This window comes from Carassius gibelio, chromosome B25 (genome assembly GCF_023724105.1).
Source record: "Carassius gibelio isolate Cgi1373 ecotype wild population from Czech Republic chromosome B25, carGib1.2-hapl.c, whole genome shotgun sequence".
NCBI classification, from domain to species: Eukaryota; Metazoa; Chordata; class Actinopteri; order Cypriniformes; family Cyprinidae; genus Carassius; species Carassius gibelio.
This window is the reverse complement of record NC_068420.1, coordinates 7,702,437-7,721,244: the sequence shown is the minus strand read 5'-3', so window position 1 is coordinate 7,721,244 and position 18,808 is coordinate 7,702,437. Positions and strand designations below refer to the sequence as shown.

General features: G+C 37.2%; 3 protein-coding genes across 7 annotated transcripts in view; 2 read left to right on the top strand and 1 right to left on the bottom strand.

Moving 5' to 3' along the window:
- Nucleotides 1–2,903, bottom strand: part of man2a2 (mannosidase, alpha, class 2A, member 2) — a 42,214-nt gene extending 39,311 nt beyond the window's left edge. For 2 of the 5 annotated variants that reach the window (XM_052598177.1, XM_052598176.1), the window contains exons 1-2: nucleotides 2,794–2,901; nucleotides 539–1,309 (exon numbers count right to left, since the gene is read on the bottom strand). The gene's annotated coding sequence lies outside the window, so the exon portion shown is untranslated. Of the gene's footprint in view, nucleotides 1–538; nucleotides 1,445–2,793 lie in introns of those variants that run through there. The other 3 variants (XM_052598180.1, XM_052598179.1, XM_052598178.1) reach the window with 3 other exon arrangements.
- Nucleotides 2,904–3,382: 479 nt separating this feature from the next.
- Nucleotides 3,383–13,417, top strand: unc45a (unc-45 myosin chaperone A). The gene is made up of 19 exons (XM_052598182.1): nucleotides 3,383–3,568; nucleotides 4,054–4,255; nucleotides 4,337–4,512; nucleotides 4,595–4,684; nucleotides 4,763–4,930; nucleotides 5,007–5,175; nucleotides 6,173–6,343; nucleotides 6,452–6,623; nucleotides 6,712–7,012; nucleotides 7,104–7,198; nucleotides 8,884–9,025; nucleotides 9,117–9,257; nucleotides 9,362–9,489; nucleotides 9,784–9,850; nucleotides 10,744–10,857; nucleotides 10,941–11,056; nucleotides 12,297–12,414; nucleotides 12,497–12,652; nucleotides 12,725–13,417. The coding sequence occupies exons 2-19, from the start codon at nucleotides 4,054–4,056 to the stop codon at nucleotides 13,004–13,006; spliced, it is 2,808 nt and encodes a 935-aa protein (XP_052454142.1). The 5' UTR covers nucleotides 3,383–3,568; the 3' UTR covers nucleotides 13,007–13,417.
- Nucleotides 13,418–14,176: 759 nt separating this feature from the next.
- gdpgp1 (GDP-D-glucose phosphorylase 1) lies at nucleotides 14,177–16,068 on the top strand. Its single transcript, XM_052598184.1, has one exon. It carries the CDS (start codon nucleotides 14,470–14,472, stop codon nucleotides 15,529–15,531), a length of 1,062 nt encoding a protein of 353 aa, XP_052454144.1. The 5' UTR covers nucleotides 14,177–14,469; the 3' UTR covers nucleotides 15,532–16,068.
- The last annotated feature ends 2,740 nt before the right edge of the window (nucleotides 16,069–18,808 follow it).

Below are 18,808 nucleotides of genomic sequence, written 5' to 3'. Positions count from 1 at the left end.
AGAATCCCGGTGGAAGAACAGTGACATCTATTTAAAAATATATATATTAATACAATATATAAATATGAAAAAAATTATACTTTTCCTAAAGAAATCTGTAAACTATATTTGCTCGTGAATGTTTCGAGTTTTAGTATTTTGAGTTTGTTCAATACTCTGTGTGCATCAACATAGCAAAACAAACTTTTAACCTTGAATAAAATATACGTTTGCACGATCAGTGTTATTTTAAACAGGATGAGGACAAGCAAGACTTAGAGAAGTAATGAACTGTATTTCTAAAGCAGTAAATCTGCAAATATTGTCTTAAAGTCTGATGATGCAAATAGTAATTTGTGGTCCTTCCCATTTTATGTACTCAAGCACCCCTGGTTTAAATGATGCTCTGACATTTCTAATTGTACTGTTTTGTCAGTTTAGACTTAAAAGTCAAGTTTAATATACTTGAATATTAAAAATATATATATTTTATTGAACTAATATGATGCCACAATGTCTTTGTTTTTAAAACAATGTGTAAGTGTGTTTTCTGACTTACTGGGTTGGGTGTAGTCCTTCACAGGGCAGTGGTCACTCCATCACAACGAAGAGCAGAGAAATGACTGGAGCACAATAACAACAACCTGGTTCAGTACGCCCCCTCTTTCTGAAGCCGTGTTTTTCTTTCCAGCTTGGCTGATGGGTCTTCTCGGACACAGACGATGCAGATCTGCTTGTGCTTTACGCTTTTAATGTCATAATGTAACCAACAAAGTCTCAAGTCTTAATATTTTGGGGCTGAAGGCGAGCACCGTCCCTTCCCTGCAGTCAAGGATGTCTGACCTTGATTCTGAATGATTCTGGATTATCACGTCCTACAGCAGGAGGCAATTCTGGGAAGTGCACAAATTGTGCCAATCTTGACAATGGAAGGTGGCGTTTCGCATACAAGATCCAGAGCAGCGTGGCCTGGATGTGCCTGTAAAAACAAGCAGGTGTTCTCTTTCCCTTGTCTCCCAGATCTAATATGAAGTTAATCCCGTCAGTTTCGAGTCAGCCAGTGTCTTGGCGCTCTCCAGAAGGATTTGGGATTAGGCCTTTCCTCCAGCGCTGGTAAACAGCTCAACCGTTCCCACGTCCAAAATGAAGAGCTTCCAGGAACGGCTACATAAAACTGAGGAGGCTACAAATTGGAACAGCTCTTGACGGAAGATAGTAAACCTAGTTTTAGAAAACTAATGACTGGAGTTGGTTTGGAGATCTTATTCCATGTTTCCCATTTTGAAGCTCAGATTTCCACAGCAGGCCTGAGAAACAGAGAGACGAGCACCTGTGAAAACAGACAATCTCTGAACGGTTCTCCCAAACACTACAGATGCAGACACACCAAACACATGCATCAACTGAACATAAATCAAGACAATGGAAGCCAATCAATAAATCAATTAAAAACACATTATCCCCAACGCAAAAGCATGGCAGGGAATTTTGTCAACTATAGAGGTTTTTTTTTTGTTGTTGTTTTTTTTGTAATATAAGTCTGAATCCGTGGATTTTGGAAGCATATATTATAATAAAAAATTACATTTATTTACTTAATATTAATAATTTAATGTATTTATTTATTTTAAATTGAAGCAATATACTATGCCTGAAAAACATGCTTAATTGTTTTTACTATGATCCACTGAGATTTTGACAACGAAAAACATATTTAACCACCAAATATATATATATATATATATATATATATATATATATATATATATATATATATATATATATATATATATATATATATATATAGTCCATTTTTATACATCATAATTAATTTTAGCATGAAAAATTATTTAGTGGAAGTTCATTGTTAATGATGATAGACTGATATATCAAACAAGTTGACGATTTAACTGCTCTTTTATATTTAGTAATTAAGTCTGTTTAGCAGATTATTTCAGTAGATTATTCAGAGAATGAATATTCATTAGATGACATGATCTCAGTAATGCTGTACAGCTCATTTGCCTTTATATTCTTTTATATCGGTCATCTAACACCATCAGTTTTGGCATCAGCAATTAAAAATCCCATACTGGTCCAACACAAATTGAACAGACAAAAGACTAGATTTATGATATCAGCTCATAATTAAAAGAAAATTAAATCAAAAATTTAATGAAAATAGTAATTCAATCTCTTGAGACTGAAAGAATGACAGCAACCACTGTCTGTTTGAAAAATAAAAAGTAAAAAAAATACAGATACATCACAATATAAAAATGCAAGTAGTTTACAAGCGAGGAAAGTGACATGTAAAACTACAGAAGCCCGATCTTTGCCCTGAATGTCCCAAAGACCTCAGCATGGCTATCCAGAGATATGCCTGAATTAATGGCCTCGTCTTGTGTGTGAAGGTAATTGTCAGCAGTGATATCAGATCCTTTAAGCACATAGTTTATCATTAAACCCGCTTGTCGCCATAGACATCCCCACTGATATCCACAGACAGCCCTAGCCTATATCTGCACATTTATCCGATCTATCCACCTCTAACTGGCATTCCCGCTCGAGATCAGACACATATAAGAGTTTATCCGCTAGATCCGCAGGTACGATCGCGTACTATGCGCGTGCAGCATGTAAATACATTTTGCTTTGCTCTATTCTTCAATACAAGCGCGCGACCAAGCTACAGAAAACACCTTTCTAGCGTTTAAAATCATTATACAGCACTTCTAGCGTTTTTTGAACGACTGATCTGTTAGTGACATGGATTTTAAACAAGAAAACAGTTACGGGACATCAAATATTTACCCGTTATTTCCTCCTGAAAGACGTCTGTGATCCTATGCGAGAGCTTGAGAATGGAGCAGAGCACTGTGGGAAGTGGAGTTTTCTGAGGGCTGAGGCGCACTGGCTTCTGGTTGGTTAGATTACTGTGGGGGTGGGAACGTAACATTTTCATCAATCAGACCGGGGCAAGTTGTCATGCGTTTAGTGAATACTTCTCAGTTTGCTTTTATTTCTAAAGTCAATGTATAGATAGATAGATAGATAGATAGATAGATAGATAGATAGATAGATAGATAGATAGATAGATAGATAGATAGATAGATAGATAGATAGATAGATAATATTTTTTTCAATATACATTCAATGTAAATAAGTTATTTTAGAAAAAGAAAACAGTCCTTCAGCAGAGGGAAAGGCAGATATGAATGTCTTGGTTTATTGCCTCTGTCAGTACAACGGAATTCAAATTAATAGATTCCTGGACTTATATGGTCAAGACGAGGAAATGAGGCGGAGCTTCGAAATCCCACAGTAGTCAAGTACTCAAGGCTGTGCTCATGAATATTAATGACGCAACAAGACGCTCGACCAGTAGGATTCTGCGGCGTCATCATCGCGTATCAAAATCAGGAAGAGCACAGGCAGAACAGTCGAGAACAGAAAGAACAGAAAAACTGCTGTTTGAGAGCAGTGTGAACATTTCACGGCGTTTAAAACAAATAGAAACATCCTAGATTGTATTAAAGCCCTAAACTTTTTTTTTCTTTTCTGAAAAACGGAAACGACGCAGTGAAAGGTGAGTTTTATGTATGTTTACTATGCAACTTCACCATAGTTACTCAGACACAGATGTTATGATGCTAGGCATAATGCAATATGTATGATTTGCGAACACATTTTTGTGTGTGTGTGTGTGTGTGTGTGTGTGTGTGTGTGTGTGTGTGTGTGTGTGTGTGTGTGTGTGTGTGTGTGTGTGTAGTGGCTTGCACTTGATTGTAAAGTGTCCTTGTTACAGTGCATTTAAGTACTGAGAAATATGAATGAACTACATGTGCACTACTAACGTTATATGGTTAGGGTTTGGTTTAGGGATACTTGCATGTAATCATGCATAACTAATTGTTATTAGAATAATAATTACATTTGTAACAAGAACACGTTAAAATAAAGTGGTTTTGCATACTGCAGTGCCAATGACTGGGGCAATTAAAATATATATTCTATATAGTTAAGTTCTATTCTGTTTCCAAATGTAATGATTTTTTTTTTATTCATATGTAGATGTCCCAGGACTCCTCTACGCTGAGGGAGGAAGGAAACAACCATTTTAAAGCCGGGGATGTGCAACAAGCTCTCAGCTGCTACACCAGAGCTCTAAAGATCAGCGACTGTCAGTCCGAGAGTGCAGTTCTGTACCGCAACCGAGCCGCATGCTATCTCAAACTAGAAGACCATACCAAAGCAGAGGCAGATGCCACCAAAGGTAAAATGACATCAAGGGTTTCACCTTCATGACCATCCTCATGTTCATCACTCTAGCCGAACCATGTTTTTAATTCTCAAGCATTGGACGTGGATCAAGGCGACGTCAAGGCGCGATTCCGTCGAGCGCAGGCTCTGCAGAAGCTCGGACGGTTAGATCAAGCGTTTATGGACGCTCAGAAATGTGCACAGCTGGAACCCAAGAACAAAGCTTTCCAGGACCTGCTTAGACAGCTAGGAGCACAGATCCAGCAGAAGGTGGGTTATGAGTTCTGCCTGTGAAGGAAAGCATCACTATTACTGTTTCATGACCTGAAGCCATATTTGTGTTTATACGCAGGCAGCACAGCTCTCCTCCACAGACTCACGAGTTCAACAGATGTTCAAACTCCTCCTGGACAGTTCAGCGGCAGTTTCAGACAGACAGAAGGTGGGAAAGAATGCCTTTAAACGTATTCAAATTCATGACATACAGTCTTTGAGATGTTCTCTGATGCGTTTTAACCAGGCTGCTCAGAATCTGGTGGTGCTTTCACGGGAGGACGCAGGCGCTGAGCAGATCTTCAGAAACGATGGAGTCAAACTCCTCCAGAGTCTTCTCGACTCCCAGCAGGAGGATCTGATCCTCTCTGCTCTCAGAACTCTGGTTGGCCTGTGCACCGGACACCAGTCAAGGGTGAGTAACGTCCCCTCACAATCAAGATTATTATATTAACCCAAAGATCGTGTTATGAATATTGTTTTGTTTGTAGACCATGGCCATTGTGAACGAGGTGGGCATGGACCGCCTGTGCGGCGTCATGGGTTCTGCTGCTTCCACCGTGTCTCTTTCAGCATGCCATCTGATCCAGGTGATGTTCGAGGCTCTTACGGAGGGCATGAAGAAAGAGATCAGAGGGAAAGATGAGGCCATACTGCCAGGTGAGACTCCACAGTTCACTTCCAGAGCTCGTTTCACTGACCTACTTTAAGCCCAGAAATCATTTCCAGCAGAGAATTTCTGTTCTACTTCTTTAAAACTGGGTTATGTCAGTTTAAAGACTAGAATAAGTCTTTGTGGCCACAGGCTTATTATAGTTAACTAAAACTGCTTACTTTAAATAAATATAAACAATCAATTAAATTAGTAAATACATTTGAAATGTAATAAAAGCCTTTTTTATTTCAGCTGGTTTCCAAGGCGTAACTTAACTTTTTCTAAATGGAAAATTAATAAAAACGACATATATGTATATATACAATACAAAAAATTACCATTTTTTTTTAAATAAAACTGCAAATATTTTGAGCAATATTAAAATGGAAAATCTAAAAATAAAAACGAATTAAAAATCTTAAAACCTATAATAGTATCTCAATGATAAAGTCAAATAAAATAAACAGTGATTGACTGTTATCGCAAAATACACCCAAATTGTTAGATCAGGACCCGGACATGAATCAGAGAGATTTTGTGTCACCTTGGGGTTTATTTTATGAAAATGACTGGCTTACAGCCCATTATCACACTTATTACATGTCTACTTAAATAAAAACATGCATAAATGCATTAAGAAAATGCATAATTATTTTTTTCTTTAATGTGAGAAGAAATATTGATATGATCTTTTTATAAGAAGAAATGGTGATATGAAAAATAATGATTTCAGAACCTTGCATAGATACGCAGTTGGTTTCCTTGGAAAAACAAAACTGAAAAATGATATAAAAAGATTTTACTGCAGATTAACCAATTAGAATCTAGTATTCCAGAATGCCAAACTTCAAAGAGTTTGCGATTTATACAAGTATTATTGTAGGAAATTGCTGTAATAAAACATGCGAGACATCCGCTGTCATTATAGTAGCACTTCTAGACATTTCTGGTGTCTTCTTGGGTCATAAATATGACATTGAAAATGCTCTGTATGTATTGCAGAACCCTCTCGTGAGTTGCGTTCCATGTTGCGTCATCTAATTGACATGCTCCCTGCACCCAGCGTGTCTGGAGCCGGACGTGACAGCGCCATCAACCTGCTGGTCAAACAGGTGCCACGAAAATCCTTGAAAAACCCAGACAACTCTCTCACCCTGTGGGTCATCGACCAGGGTGCGTTTGATCTGCTCTCATCTCAGCAGACACGTGCAGACGCCACTGATATTACACATCCCTTGACACCTAAACAGGTCATTTGATGCCTCTTTAACGTTTCTTTAGGGCTGAAGAAGATTCTAGAAGTAGCAGGGACTGTCCCCGAGGTCGAGGGTGGGCCGCCGCTCACCGACAACACTCCTATGAGCTGCTCCGTTCTACTTAATAAGCTTTATGATGACCTGAAGAGTGATAAAGAGAGGGAAAACTTCAACAAGCTCTGTGAGGAATATGTCCAGTAAGTTATATGGAGGCAGAATTGCAAGATAAAAAGTCACAATCACCTTCTATAGTTATTTATATTTTCTTGTCACTTTCCCATACAGGTATCACTTTGGCTGCTCCGATATAGAGAGAAAACTACGAGCGATACAGACGGTCTCTGTCCTGCTGCAGGGTCCCAGTGATGTGGGAAATCTGACTCTGGAGCTGAGCGGTATCATGGATGCTGTCATTTCCCTCTGTGCGTCCGAAAACATCACTCACCAGCAGGTTGCAGTGGAGGCGCTCATTCACGCCGCCGGGAAAGCCAAGAGGGCATCCTTCATCACGGCCAACGGCGTGGCTCTGCTGAAGGAGCTGTACAAGAAGAGCGAGAATGACCGGATCCGTGTGCGAGCGCTGGTGGTGAGTGTTCAGACTCAAAGACATCCACTTTAGGAGAGATTTAGCTCTATTTTTTCCCCTCAATTCCGTACGTTTGGGGTGTGTTTTGTAGGGCTTGTGCAAGCTTGGCTCCGCTGGAGGCACTGATTTCAGCATGAAGCAGTTTGCAGAAGGTTCGACACTTAAACTCGCCAAGCAGTGCAGGAAGTAAGTTTGTAAAGTTTGTAAGCTTTGCTAATAGACAACTATCTGGTGGCAGAAATGACCGTTTTCAAGCAGCGCTCTATGGGAGCCATGGAATAAAAGAATAAAAAGTTTGAGCTATATTTCAAAATTCTGACTTTATTCTCAATTCTCAACTCATAAATGTTATGTAAAATGTTAGTAGCAATAGGTTTAAAAAATTGTTTCATGCTGTAACTGTAGGGCTAATACAATATGTTCCTATGAACCGCTTATGTGAATATTATATAGACCTATTTTTTTAACTAAATTTATGCTTTTAAAAGAAGGGGATTCATAGCATTTCATCCATAGACAGTCTATTCATTTAAATGTCTGTCTTTAGTATCAAATGGCTTCTTTGACAACAGTATTCTATCAAAAATGATTTGCATTCCAATTCTGACATCCAAAAGCACAAAAATAGTTTATTTCTCTTATTCCACGGATTTAACCATTTCCCTCCACTTGTTAGCAGTGTTTTTCTGCCACCTGATGTAACTTTGACATCTACTCCAAATTGATCTGTAGTGGTCAGTGCACTCATTTTCCCTCAGATGTTCAAAAAAATCTAGTTTGGGGTTTCATACTAATGTTAGGAAGCTAAATGAATGATTTTTAGGAGATCTCAAAATTAACATATTAACTTCAAATATTTAAGTTTTTTTTTTTATATAATAAAAATGTAAATATGTATTATTTATTATTTTGTGAATATTATATAATAAATTATTTTATTTATTAATGTAAAATGGTATTATTGGTTAAAATGAATTATTTGATTTATTAATTTATATATTACTTAAGGTCATTATTAAAATGTTGTTAATTTTATATATTATATTTATTAATTTTGCACAATTAGTTTAAAAGATAAAACAATAAATATTTTAATGTATTTATATATTGTTAATGTATGATTGTCATTTAGTTATTAATAACATTACATTCTTAAATATATGACATAATTTTTTATATGTTGATATTAAATTATTACATTGAAAATATAAAAGAAAAAATATTCAACTTAAAATATAAGAATATGCAATATCTATTGATTTATTATATATCTTTGTCATAATAAAATATCTTATAGACATTAAACATTATTTACACATCTATATTTTGTTTGAATATTTAATACATAATTTAATGTATTGATTTATATTAATTATTAATAATTATTATTATTTAGTTATATTTATATAATTATTTTAATGTATATTATTTTATATATTTATGTTGTTATTACATTATTACATTGAAAATATAAGAAAAATATAAACTTAAAATATAACAATATGTAATACCCATTGATCTATTTAATCACAATATAAATATAAATGTTTTGTAGACTTGAAACATTACACATTATATACACCTATGTTTTAAGATTTAAGTTCTGTCACAAGGGGTTCATCATATTTGGGTAGTTTTTATTTTTGTTTTATTTAAGTCTCTGCTCATGTCCAGCTGTTATTCATATGCACTACCAGCAGCATTTAAACCTATGCAGATGTCTTCGTTTTACCCTTTTAATTTTGCAGCTGCATCAAAAGCGCATTTTATGTGTGTGTGTCTATATAAAGCAGACCCCTTTAGAGAAGCAGAATGACCTAAAATTGCAAAGGTGTACATACAGGTGGCCTTCATCTGTCTTTCTTTCCCAGGTGGCTCTGCAACGAAGCTCTTCCCCCAACATCCCGGAGATGGGCTATCGAGGGTCTGGCCTACCTCACGCTGGACGCCGATGTGAAAGAAGACCTGGTGGAGGATAAGAAAGCCCTTCAGGCCATGTTTGAGCTGGCTAAGGTATCGCCTTTCTCTCAGTTTCTTTCTGTTTTCCCATAATGCTAATCGTTGTCGTCTACGCAGTTCCCTCATCTTCTCATTTTCTTTGCAGTCTGAAGACAAAACGGTGTTATACGCAGTCGGATCGACGCTGGTTAACTGCACCAACAGTTATGATGTTGAGAAGCCAGACCCTCAGATGGTGGAACTAGCTAAATATGCTAAACAGCACGTACCTGAGGAGCATCCAAAGGCAAGAATAGAAGACAAATATAAGAAAGTCTCAGGGGTTTGAAACAGCATGAGGGTGGATAATGAATTGTGACTACAGTGATGTCTCATCGTGTTTTCATGCAGGACGCCCAGTCGTTTGTAAAGGAGAGAGTGGTGAAGCTGTTGGAGGCCGGGGTGGTGTCAGCGCTGGTCTGTATGGTGAAACAAGAGAGTCCCGCCCTCACAGAGGCCTGCAGAGAGTGTATCGCCAGGTCTGCTTTCAGCTTGATCATGTCTAGAAATATTCTGAAGCACAATCAATCTGAAACATTCTGGCCAGATTCAAAGGCTGCCACGGGAAAATACATTTATTTGCACTCCAGATTTGGCCCTGTCCCACTGCTGGCACAACTACCGTCCCAAATTCAGATTAAGCCTTGGATTGATTTGTTCCATCAGGGGAGAGTGTGTGAAATTGGATTTCAGTGTGCAAAATGGTTATTCTCCGTCCAAGGAAATGGCCCGTTTATCAGATTAAATCAAGTCTCTCTTCCTCTCCCTGACAGGGTGATATTGGCTCTGGTGGAGAGACAGGAGGACAGAGGGTTAGTTGTGGCACAAGGAGGAGGAAAAGTAAGTATATTCTTCATCTCACCTGATGAGTTTCAGAAGGAGAACATTTCAATCCACACCATTGATGTAATGTACATTACCGTTCAAATGTTTGTGATTGGTAAGATTATAAATTGTGCTGTCAAACTATTAATCACATCCAAATGAAATGTTATTGTTTATATATGTATGTGTACTGTGCATATTTATTATGTGTATATATAAATACACACACATGCATTTATTTTGAAAATATTTACGTTTATACTTTATATATTCATTCTTATATTTTAGATATAATATATAAACATAACATATTTTTCTTAAATGTATACATGCATGTGTGTGTATTTATTTATACATAATAAATATACACATAAACATTTTAGAAGTGATTAATCGTTTGACAGCACTAATTATTATGTAAAGTATATATGAATACAAACACGTGCATGTATATATTTAAGAAATGTGTTATAATATATAACATGAGAATATAAATGTATAAACGTAAATATTTTTTAAATATATACTGCATGTGTGTATATATACAAAATAAATATACACAGTACATATACATATATAATGTAAACAAAAACTTTGGATGCGATTATTCGCAATGAATCGTTTGACAGCGCTAATTATAAAATATTTTTGAAAGAATTCAATTATGCTTGTCCAAAGCTGCACTTATTTGTTTAAAAATACAGTAAAAACAGTAATAATGACAAATATATTACAATTTAATATAACTTTCTATTTTAATATATAAACATTGAAATGGAAATATTTTGTAACTTTAGACGTCTTTACTGTCACTTTTGATTAATTGAATGCATCCTTGCTAAAATTCTACATTTCTTTCAAAAGCAAATTTTGAAAATGGTTACTGTTTTCTTGTTTGCTTGATGCAGGCCTTACTACCGCTAGTTTCTGAGAGCACAGATCGGGGAAAGATCAAAGCAGCACAAGCTCTAGCCAAGATCACCATCACATCCAACCCTGAGATTGCATTTCCGGGCGAGAGGGTACAGCAGGACCTTATTCACGCTTCTCTCTGATTGCAATCAGGAACTGAAAGTCTAATGTCATGATTTGTGAGTTTGTGTAGGTCTATGAGGTGGTTAGACCCCTGGTCAGTCTCCTGGCACTTGACTGCACGATGCTGCAGAACTTTGAGGCTCTGATGGCCCTCACCAACCTGGCTGGCATCAGTGAGCGACTCAGGTTAGTGATCACCAGCTAAAACAAAATGAATCTCAAATTTTACATTAAAAATGACAATTTAATAAAATAAATGTTAAGCCTCAGGTAATCCAAGATGTATGTGAGTTTGTTTTATCATCTGAACAGCATTACCTGCTCAACCATATGATCCTCTGCAGTGAATGGGTGCCGTCAGAATGAGCTGATAAAAACATCACCAGTAATCCACACAACTCATTAATTAATGCCTTGTGAAGTGAAAAACGGTGTGTCTTTAGATTACAATTCCATTATTAAGAGGTTTTAAACTTAAACTGTTGCTTCTGGCTAAAATACAACTCCAAAGTATTGCTTTCTCCTGTGAAATTAAACATTTTAATTGAAACTGCCTTAATGATGGATTTGTCCATTACAAACACGCAACTTTTGGCTTTATTTTATTTTCAATTATTTTTTACAGGGGCAACGCACAACAAAAGTGTTGTGGCAGAGTTAACTATAAAGCTAATTTGCATCTGCAGTCTGTGGGCAATATGTTATTACAGATTTACAATATTCAGTCACAAATAATACAATACACACAACAACACATACAATATCACAACATACTCCATTAAATTAAAAAAAGTCAGTGATCACCTATTTGATTTTTCTTAAGCCATTCTAAAAAATACTAAATGTTGTACACTCTAACATAAAGCAGTGGCCACAGGGAATTAATATATATAATATTCCTGAAGATCATCAAACTTGCTTTAGTACTTCAACTAATTTATGTTTTTGAAAGTTTAAGTTAGAATCCATAATCATACCTAAATATTTAAAATGCTCAACAATATTTATTACCCTGCCTTTAACTAAAATATCTGGACAACGCTCATCAATTTCCTGATCGAAAAAACTTTACTCCAGATTTACTCACATTAAGAGTAAGGCAAGAATGTCAATCTGAGACTCTGTTCAGTGCAGCAGTAAGTTTGATAGCAGCTTCTTCTTTTGTCTTCGCATAAGTATAAACAACTGTATTATCTTTACAAGATGTTCATTCATGAACTCCAGTTGTGTGGATTGTTGTGATGTTTCTGTTCGGATTCTGACGGCACCCATTCACTGCAGAGGGTCCATTGGTGAGCAAGTGATATAATACAATTGGTATTTTCTCCAAATGTGTTCTGATGAAGAATAGATGAACATTTCTACTAACTATTCCATTAAGCCTAAGAAACAACCCAAGCATCAAAGCCACATTTCAATCCCACAGACAGAAGATCATCAAGGAGAAAGCTGTGCCTAAAATAGAGGGCTACATGTTTGAGGAGCACGACTTGGTCCGCGCTGCTGCAACGGAGTGTATGTGCAATCTGGCCTTAAGCACTGAGGTACGTCACATGACCTTATGGTTTTTTTGGATCTAAATCCTTCTAGAAAAGACTGATTTTGTAGTTTTCTTTGATGCATCAGGTGCAGAAGTGTTACTTGGCCACAGACAGTGACCGTCTCAAGCTTCTGGTGCTCTACAGCGGTGAAGATGATGAGCGGCTGAGGAAGGCTGCGTCAGGCACGCTAGCCATGCTGACCGGAGAGATGCCCGAGCTGTGCACACGTATTCCTGACACAGTGAGTAACGATTTCATTCTTACTTGATTAAGTCCTCACATTCTTCATCTCAATTCACTTACTCTTCTATAGACGAGCCACTGGCTGGAGATCTTCCAGGCTCTGCTGCTCAGTGAAAGTCAGGACCTGCGGCATCGTGGCGTGGTCATCGTAATGAACCTCATGCAGGCCGACAAAAGTCTGGCGGAGAAACTGATAGAGAGCGAGGCTCTGGAGATCCTCTCTGTCCTGGCTAAAGGAGACGATCCCAAACAGGCCTCTGTTCAGAGAGCTGCCCAGCGCTGCCTGGATCTGGCCATTGAGTACGGCCTCATTCAGAGCAATGAGGGTGGAGTCAATGGTAAAACCATGTGATGCAGTATAAGGGTGGGGGGGGGGTGTATTTTTGTCCGCTATGGGTAAAAACGTAGCACACATTTCATACTGTCTACAGAGACCAAATATTAAGTTAATTCACTTCCAATCCGTTACTTGCACTTAGTTAATTTTACATGCACATTCCAAAATATACTTTTATTCATTCCCCATATGTGTGTGATGAGCACTCATCGAAAGTATTGATCATATTTATGCCTTGGCACATTTGTTGGATATCATGTATATTCAGGTCTTAACTGTTGAATGTGAAATTATGTATTCTGGTTTTATATAAACACTAGTTTGTTTTAACAGTTAAGTAGATTTGGTTGACTTTCCATACTTTTCTGCAACTACCAGTCATTAAAAAATATCTAAATAAATAACAAGTGGAACCTTTGTCTCTGACATGAAAATTTGGTGACATTTTGCTAATGATATAGTACACCTACTATTTTATGCTTTATAAGTAAAATCCTTTTTTTTCTTTCTTTTTTTTTTTTTTTTTTGTTAATGTTGATATACAAGATGGGTTTCTTTTTTTTCTTTTTATATTTAAAAGGACAAAAACATGAATTTACATGTTTGCATTTTATTAAATATTTGATGGTGTAAAAAAACATGAACTGCTGCTTATTAGGAAAAACAAATCTGCTATTTACAGTGGGCTCACTTTTGATTTATTATGCTAATATGTGCATATTTAACAAAAATGATAAAAGTCTGGAGTTTGCTTTTTTCATGGTAAATAAAAGTCTTGGCTCATGATGGCTCATGAAAAAAAAACACACGTGTGTGTGTGTGTTTTCATGAGCCATTACTCCAGTGTTCTTTCTTATTATTTTCAGTGGTAAAACAAGTTGTTCTGCATATCTTATATGTATATATTTTTTTTTTCCAGGATTCTGAAGAACAGGTTTTAAAAGAACAGTATTTATTTGAAAATGAAACCTCTAATAGTACGTCTTTACTCTCACTCTTGCTTGATCAGTTTAATGTGTGCTTATTTAAAAGGTTTTTTTTTTTTTTACTGACCCAAAACCTTTGAATGGTACTGTATATTAAAGATTATGGATGAAGCGAAACAGACATAAAACTACAAATCTCGTCGACACAAACGGCATGTGCCCTCTCACTTTACATACAATCAACCGCTGTCACGTGGCTCCCCGTGACCAATAGGACATGGTCAATGGATACAGCAAAAACCGGGAGCTCACAATAAATTAAATGTTATACCTATTAGATTTTTTTTATTTTTATTAACGTCTACAAATACCCCTTACAATAATACAAAAATAGAGAACAAACAGTGTGAGAGAAAATACGCTACATTGATGTGCGCATGTCCAGTCTAGCCTTTTAAGGCGTGCGAGCACATGCACGAGCGAGCGGCTGTAGTGTATTATTTTAGTAACTGTTACACACTGTGAAAATAGTGTTTACAATGTAATACAGCTATGGCTGACTGTACCGTTTTCACCTACACTAACGAGGACTTTATAAGCGATGTTTGTTGCGGACAGCAGAGCATGTCGAGGTTTGACGTGGCGCTGCGGTGCGGATGGACAGAGAAGAGAAACGCCGGTCTGTTCCGGTATCATCTTGACGAGCTGGAGACCCGGACCCTCCCCGGTCCGAGTGCCTACATCGCTCAGCTGAACATCATGAGGGGCATCGAGAGACGAAAACCTCAGGAGATCCTGAGCGTCCGGCAGAACTTTGACCCCCGCCAGTTCAATTTCAACAAGATCAACCCCAAAGAGCTGCTGTTCGAGCTACAGAAAGAGTGTGAAAGCCCGTGTGACGCTGGATGCCATCAAAATAGTTCAAAAAGGAAGTGCAAAGTCATTATAAACGTAAGTCCGTTGGAATTCGGTCACTGTCTGCTCGTGCCAGAACCGGACAGGTGTCTCCCACAGATCCTGACCCCTCTGGCGGTCCAGATGGGGATAGAAGCGGTCCTCCTGAGCGCTGATCCGGGATTCAGAGTTGGTTTCAACAGCCTAGGTGGTTTTGCTTCAGTCAACCATCTTCATCTTCACTGCTACTACCTAAATCACCAGCTGAGGGTGGAAACCTCCCCGGCTGAACCGATCCTGCCGAAGAAAAACTTGTATGGCCTTCTGGACTTCCCAGGAGGTTTTCTGTTCTATACACAGGGCCCAGACCTGGATTTGACAGTCAATGCAGTTTGTAGTCTCACTGATATTATGGTTGATAGGAACATCGCACACAACCTCTTCATCACCCGAGGTTGCCCCCCACGGAGGGAGCGTGACCCGTCTGTGTCCCGGAATGGGGTGAGGGTTATCGTATGGCCTCGGCTGTCCTGTTTTGGGGCCAAAGAAGAGGCGGCCTTCAACGTTGCCCTGTGTGAGCTCGCCGGACATCTTCCTTTCAAAAACAGAGAAGACTATGAGACAGTCACTGAAGAAGGAGTACAAGAAATCGTCCGGAAATATCTGCTGCCCCAAGAAGAGTTCAGGGCATTGCAAAAGCATGTCATGAAATGTTTATAAATGACACTTTTGGGCACAGATCAAAATATCCTGTCTGAAAACAAGGGTTTCAGAATACCTAATGAATGTTGATGTGTTAGAAATGAAGTGCTGCTTAGATCAACCATTCATACTGTATTACATACAGTGTATCATGTAAATAAAATGTTATAACCGTTTTTATTTCATGTGTGTGGTGCAGAATATTTTATTCATTTGTATATTATTATAGGTAAAAGCTGTTAGCCTGAATGCACTTGTGAGTCGCTTTGGATAAAAGTGTCTGCTAAATGCATCAATTTAATTTATTTTATTTATGTGCCATGTGGTGTAAAAATAACATTAACGTCAAATTAACAATAACAAAAAATAGAATTGAATTACTTCAAACTGTTGTGCTGTCATACCACCTTCTCACTTTTCCTGTTTAATTCACTGACATTTGGTTTTATGGCAATAAAACGATTTATTTATTTATGTTTGCTTTTTAGTCCATTATTGTGTAAACAATGTATTGAGATTTGACAGTCAGATACAAATAAAGAGTCTAAAAGAATGTGTTGGATACAGTTTTTATAGAGTTTATGGTTTGATTCTATATTTGATCATAGCAGTAGTGAAAGGTATATGCTTTTGAGTACTTCTCTATAGCTCCCTCTAGTGGGGAAAAATATCATTTGATTTTTTGGTATAAAATATGCAATAACAAACATGTATTACTCAGTAGTCTGCCTAATTGATTTAATTGTAAAAGTACGTCTAAACGAATCCATATGCTGTTTCTCAGGACTAATAAGCTATCAACATGATTTCTGATGACATCAAGCTTCCATTACAGAATCTTCCATCCCACACAAACATCCGGCGTCTGTGTATATTTGCAGCATTTCATAGAGACGCCAGGTAAGTGGACACTATTTAGTTCTTAATCGTATTGTGATGAACAAAGCAGCTTCTGATATAGGCCTGCGGAGTGCGTTTACTCCCTACAAAAGAATTCTGAAAATAAGCTAGTTTAATGCTGAAAGAAACGAATCCTCCCTTGAGTCTCATTATAGTTCTTCGACAGGAATTTATCCCCAAACGCAGTTTTCTGAGTGTTCTTTTGTACCGTGACTGTCATGTTTACAGCTCAGAAATCCCTCCCATGTGTCGAATCGAAACCGCACGCCTGAAAAGATCCAACCCAGACAACGTAAAACCATCCTGGCGTCGTTTAATCGCTCTCTGTGGCCTGTAACACCTATTAATTCCTGGTGATGCTCGCAGTAACTAACACTAAACCGGTCTGAGGAGACCTGTGTCATCTGTTTCGCACCACAACATGAGTCCTGCTGTGTGTGTGGACGCTTTTATCTGGCATTCACAAACACTCCCGAGGGCGTCTGGATGATACATTTGTCTTTTATCGTGAACCGATTCTGCTGGTTGCTTTGAGGCTAGACTTGACCAAACCTTTGGGCAGTGCTGACCAAACATTCAAATATGGACAAACTGCAAAAATTTCTGCGTGGCTGGTTTAAAATGAACCCAAAATAGGGTATAAAACGGTAAAATCAGACAAATAATAACTAGAGACATCAATGATAATCAAAAGGGAAACATTTATTAATAATCCATTTAAAAACTGTATTATTAATGTATTGTTTATTCAACTTATTAATAAATGTTGAAAATTTTAAGCAAGAAATATAGTCATTTTTAAGTAATGGTTGAGTTAAAACTACCCAGAGGATAACCATTATAAAAGTGCAGCAGACATGTTTGTGGCATACTGCTGACAAGATGTATAACCACAGTTTTGCTACAAATGCCATGGTTAAACCTCGGTTAGAGTAGCAAGACCATTATTGATTTGTGATTACCATGGTTTAACCATGTTTTTTTTTTTTTTTCATAGTAAAATCATGGTTAATTTCCGTAAGGTTATTTATACTCTTTTTTTATGTACAATGTAAAATGGAACAATGCATCATATAACTGAAACATTTTTTTTTTAAAGCATATATAATCAGGGTGTTAAAATGTTTTAAATTGAAAAAAATATATATATAATACATTTATTTAACCATTAATTATGTTGTTACATCATTATTTATCTAAACACTTTATTTATTTAAAAATAATTACATTTTAAAATCTTGACCAACTTGAAAATGATGTATTATACGTAGAGAAGGTTATTTTATTATTATACGAGAGACATACACATTGCTAAGTATCACTTAACATTCATACAAAATCTCAACGGAGACAGCAAAGAGTTTGCTTCAGCAGAACAAGCCCCTCTCCTCACAATGTAGTGACCCACGGGAGTTCAGTGTTCACCATGTCAAAATTCACACAATACACCACGTACCAGATACTGTACACAAAACTGGTGGAGGTTTAAACCCTCCAGCTTCAAAATAAACTGTCTGGATCTAACAGGGGACATTTGTGTCAATCTCTAAGCAGGTTTGGGTTGCAGCAATTCCCTGGAGCAGATCTTACGTCTTATACAGACCAGCAGATTTGAGCTATAACCTCTGTCATAGCCTTTTCCATGCTCCTACAGGTCCATACTTTGATGAACAAACAGGGCATTTGACAACCAAGGGAAGCCCACAAGAACACATTAAGCATGCTATTATGGTCAATGTCAAATAGTCAATAGAGAATCAGGATGTGTCCCTTGTCTAAAAATAATCTGAGCCTCAGGAATTACACCTTGACCATGTCAAAGATCTCAATCTTCACAATTAATTACAAGGGGAAACCGTGAAAGTTAATGGTCTCATTCAAGAATACAAGCGCATATTCAGATCAATGAGTAACCAGTTCAGCCCACTGACGTCCAACATGTTCACCGAGTCAGTGCCTGGAGAAGGAGAAAGGTTAATAAGCATAACATGCACATTGTACAATGAGTGTATTATGTGCCAGTGATGAAACAGGTAAAAGTTACAGGTAAATGTTCCACATTAGCTATAATTAATTTATCAAATAAACCAGCTCCTCCCAAGGCTGGTCAAATCCAGCCCATCCAGTCCATGAGTTCACCTGTGAAAGTTATTACTGGAGTTACAGCCTTACAATGGAGTCAATAAAAACTAAATAAAGTAACACGCAGAAGTTTGAACCTCTTTGAAAGTGATTTATATTTCCCAGTAATACAATTAATAAAAGCAACATTTTATGATGTTTCGTCACACATTTGGAGTTTTTGCCTTTTGCCGAAACCAATGCGCCACAGTTTAAACACAGCAACCCGTTAATAAAGTTATTATTAGTTACAATAATAAAGTTATTGTCTGTC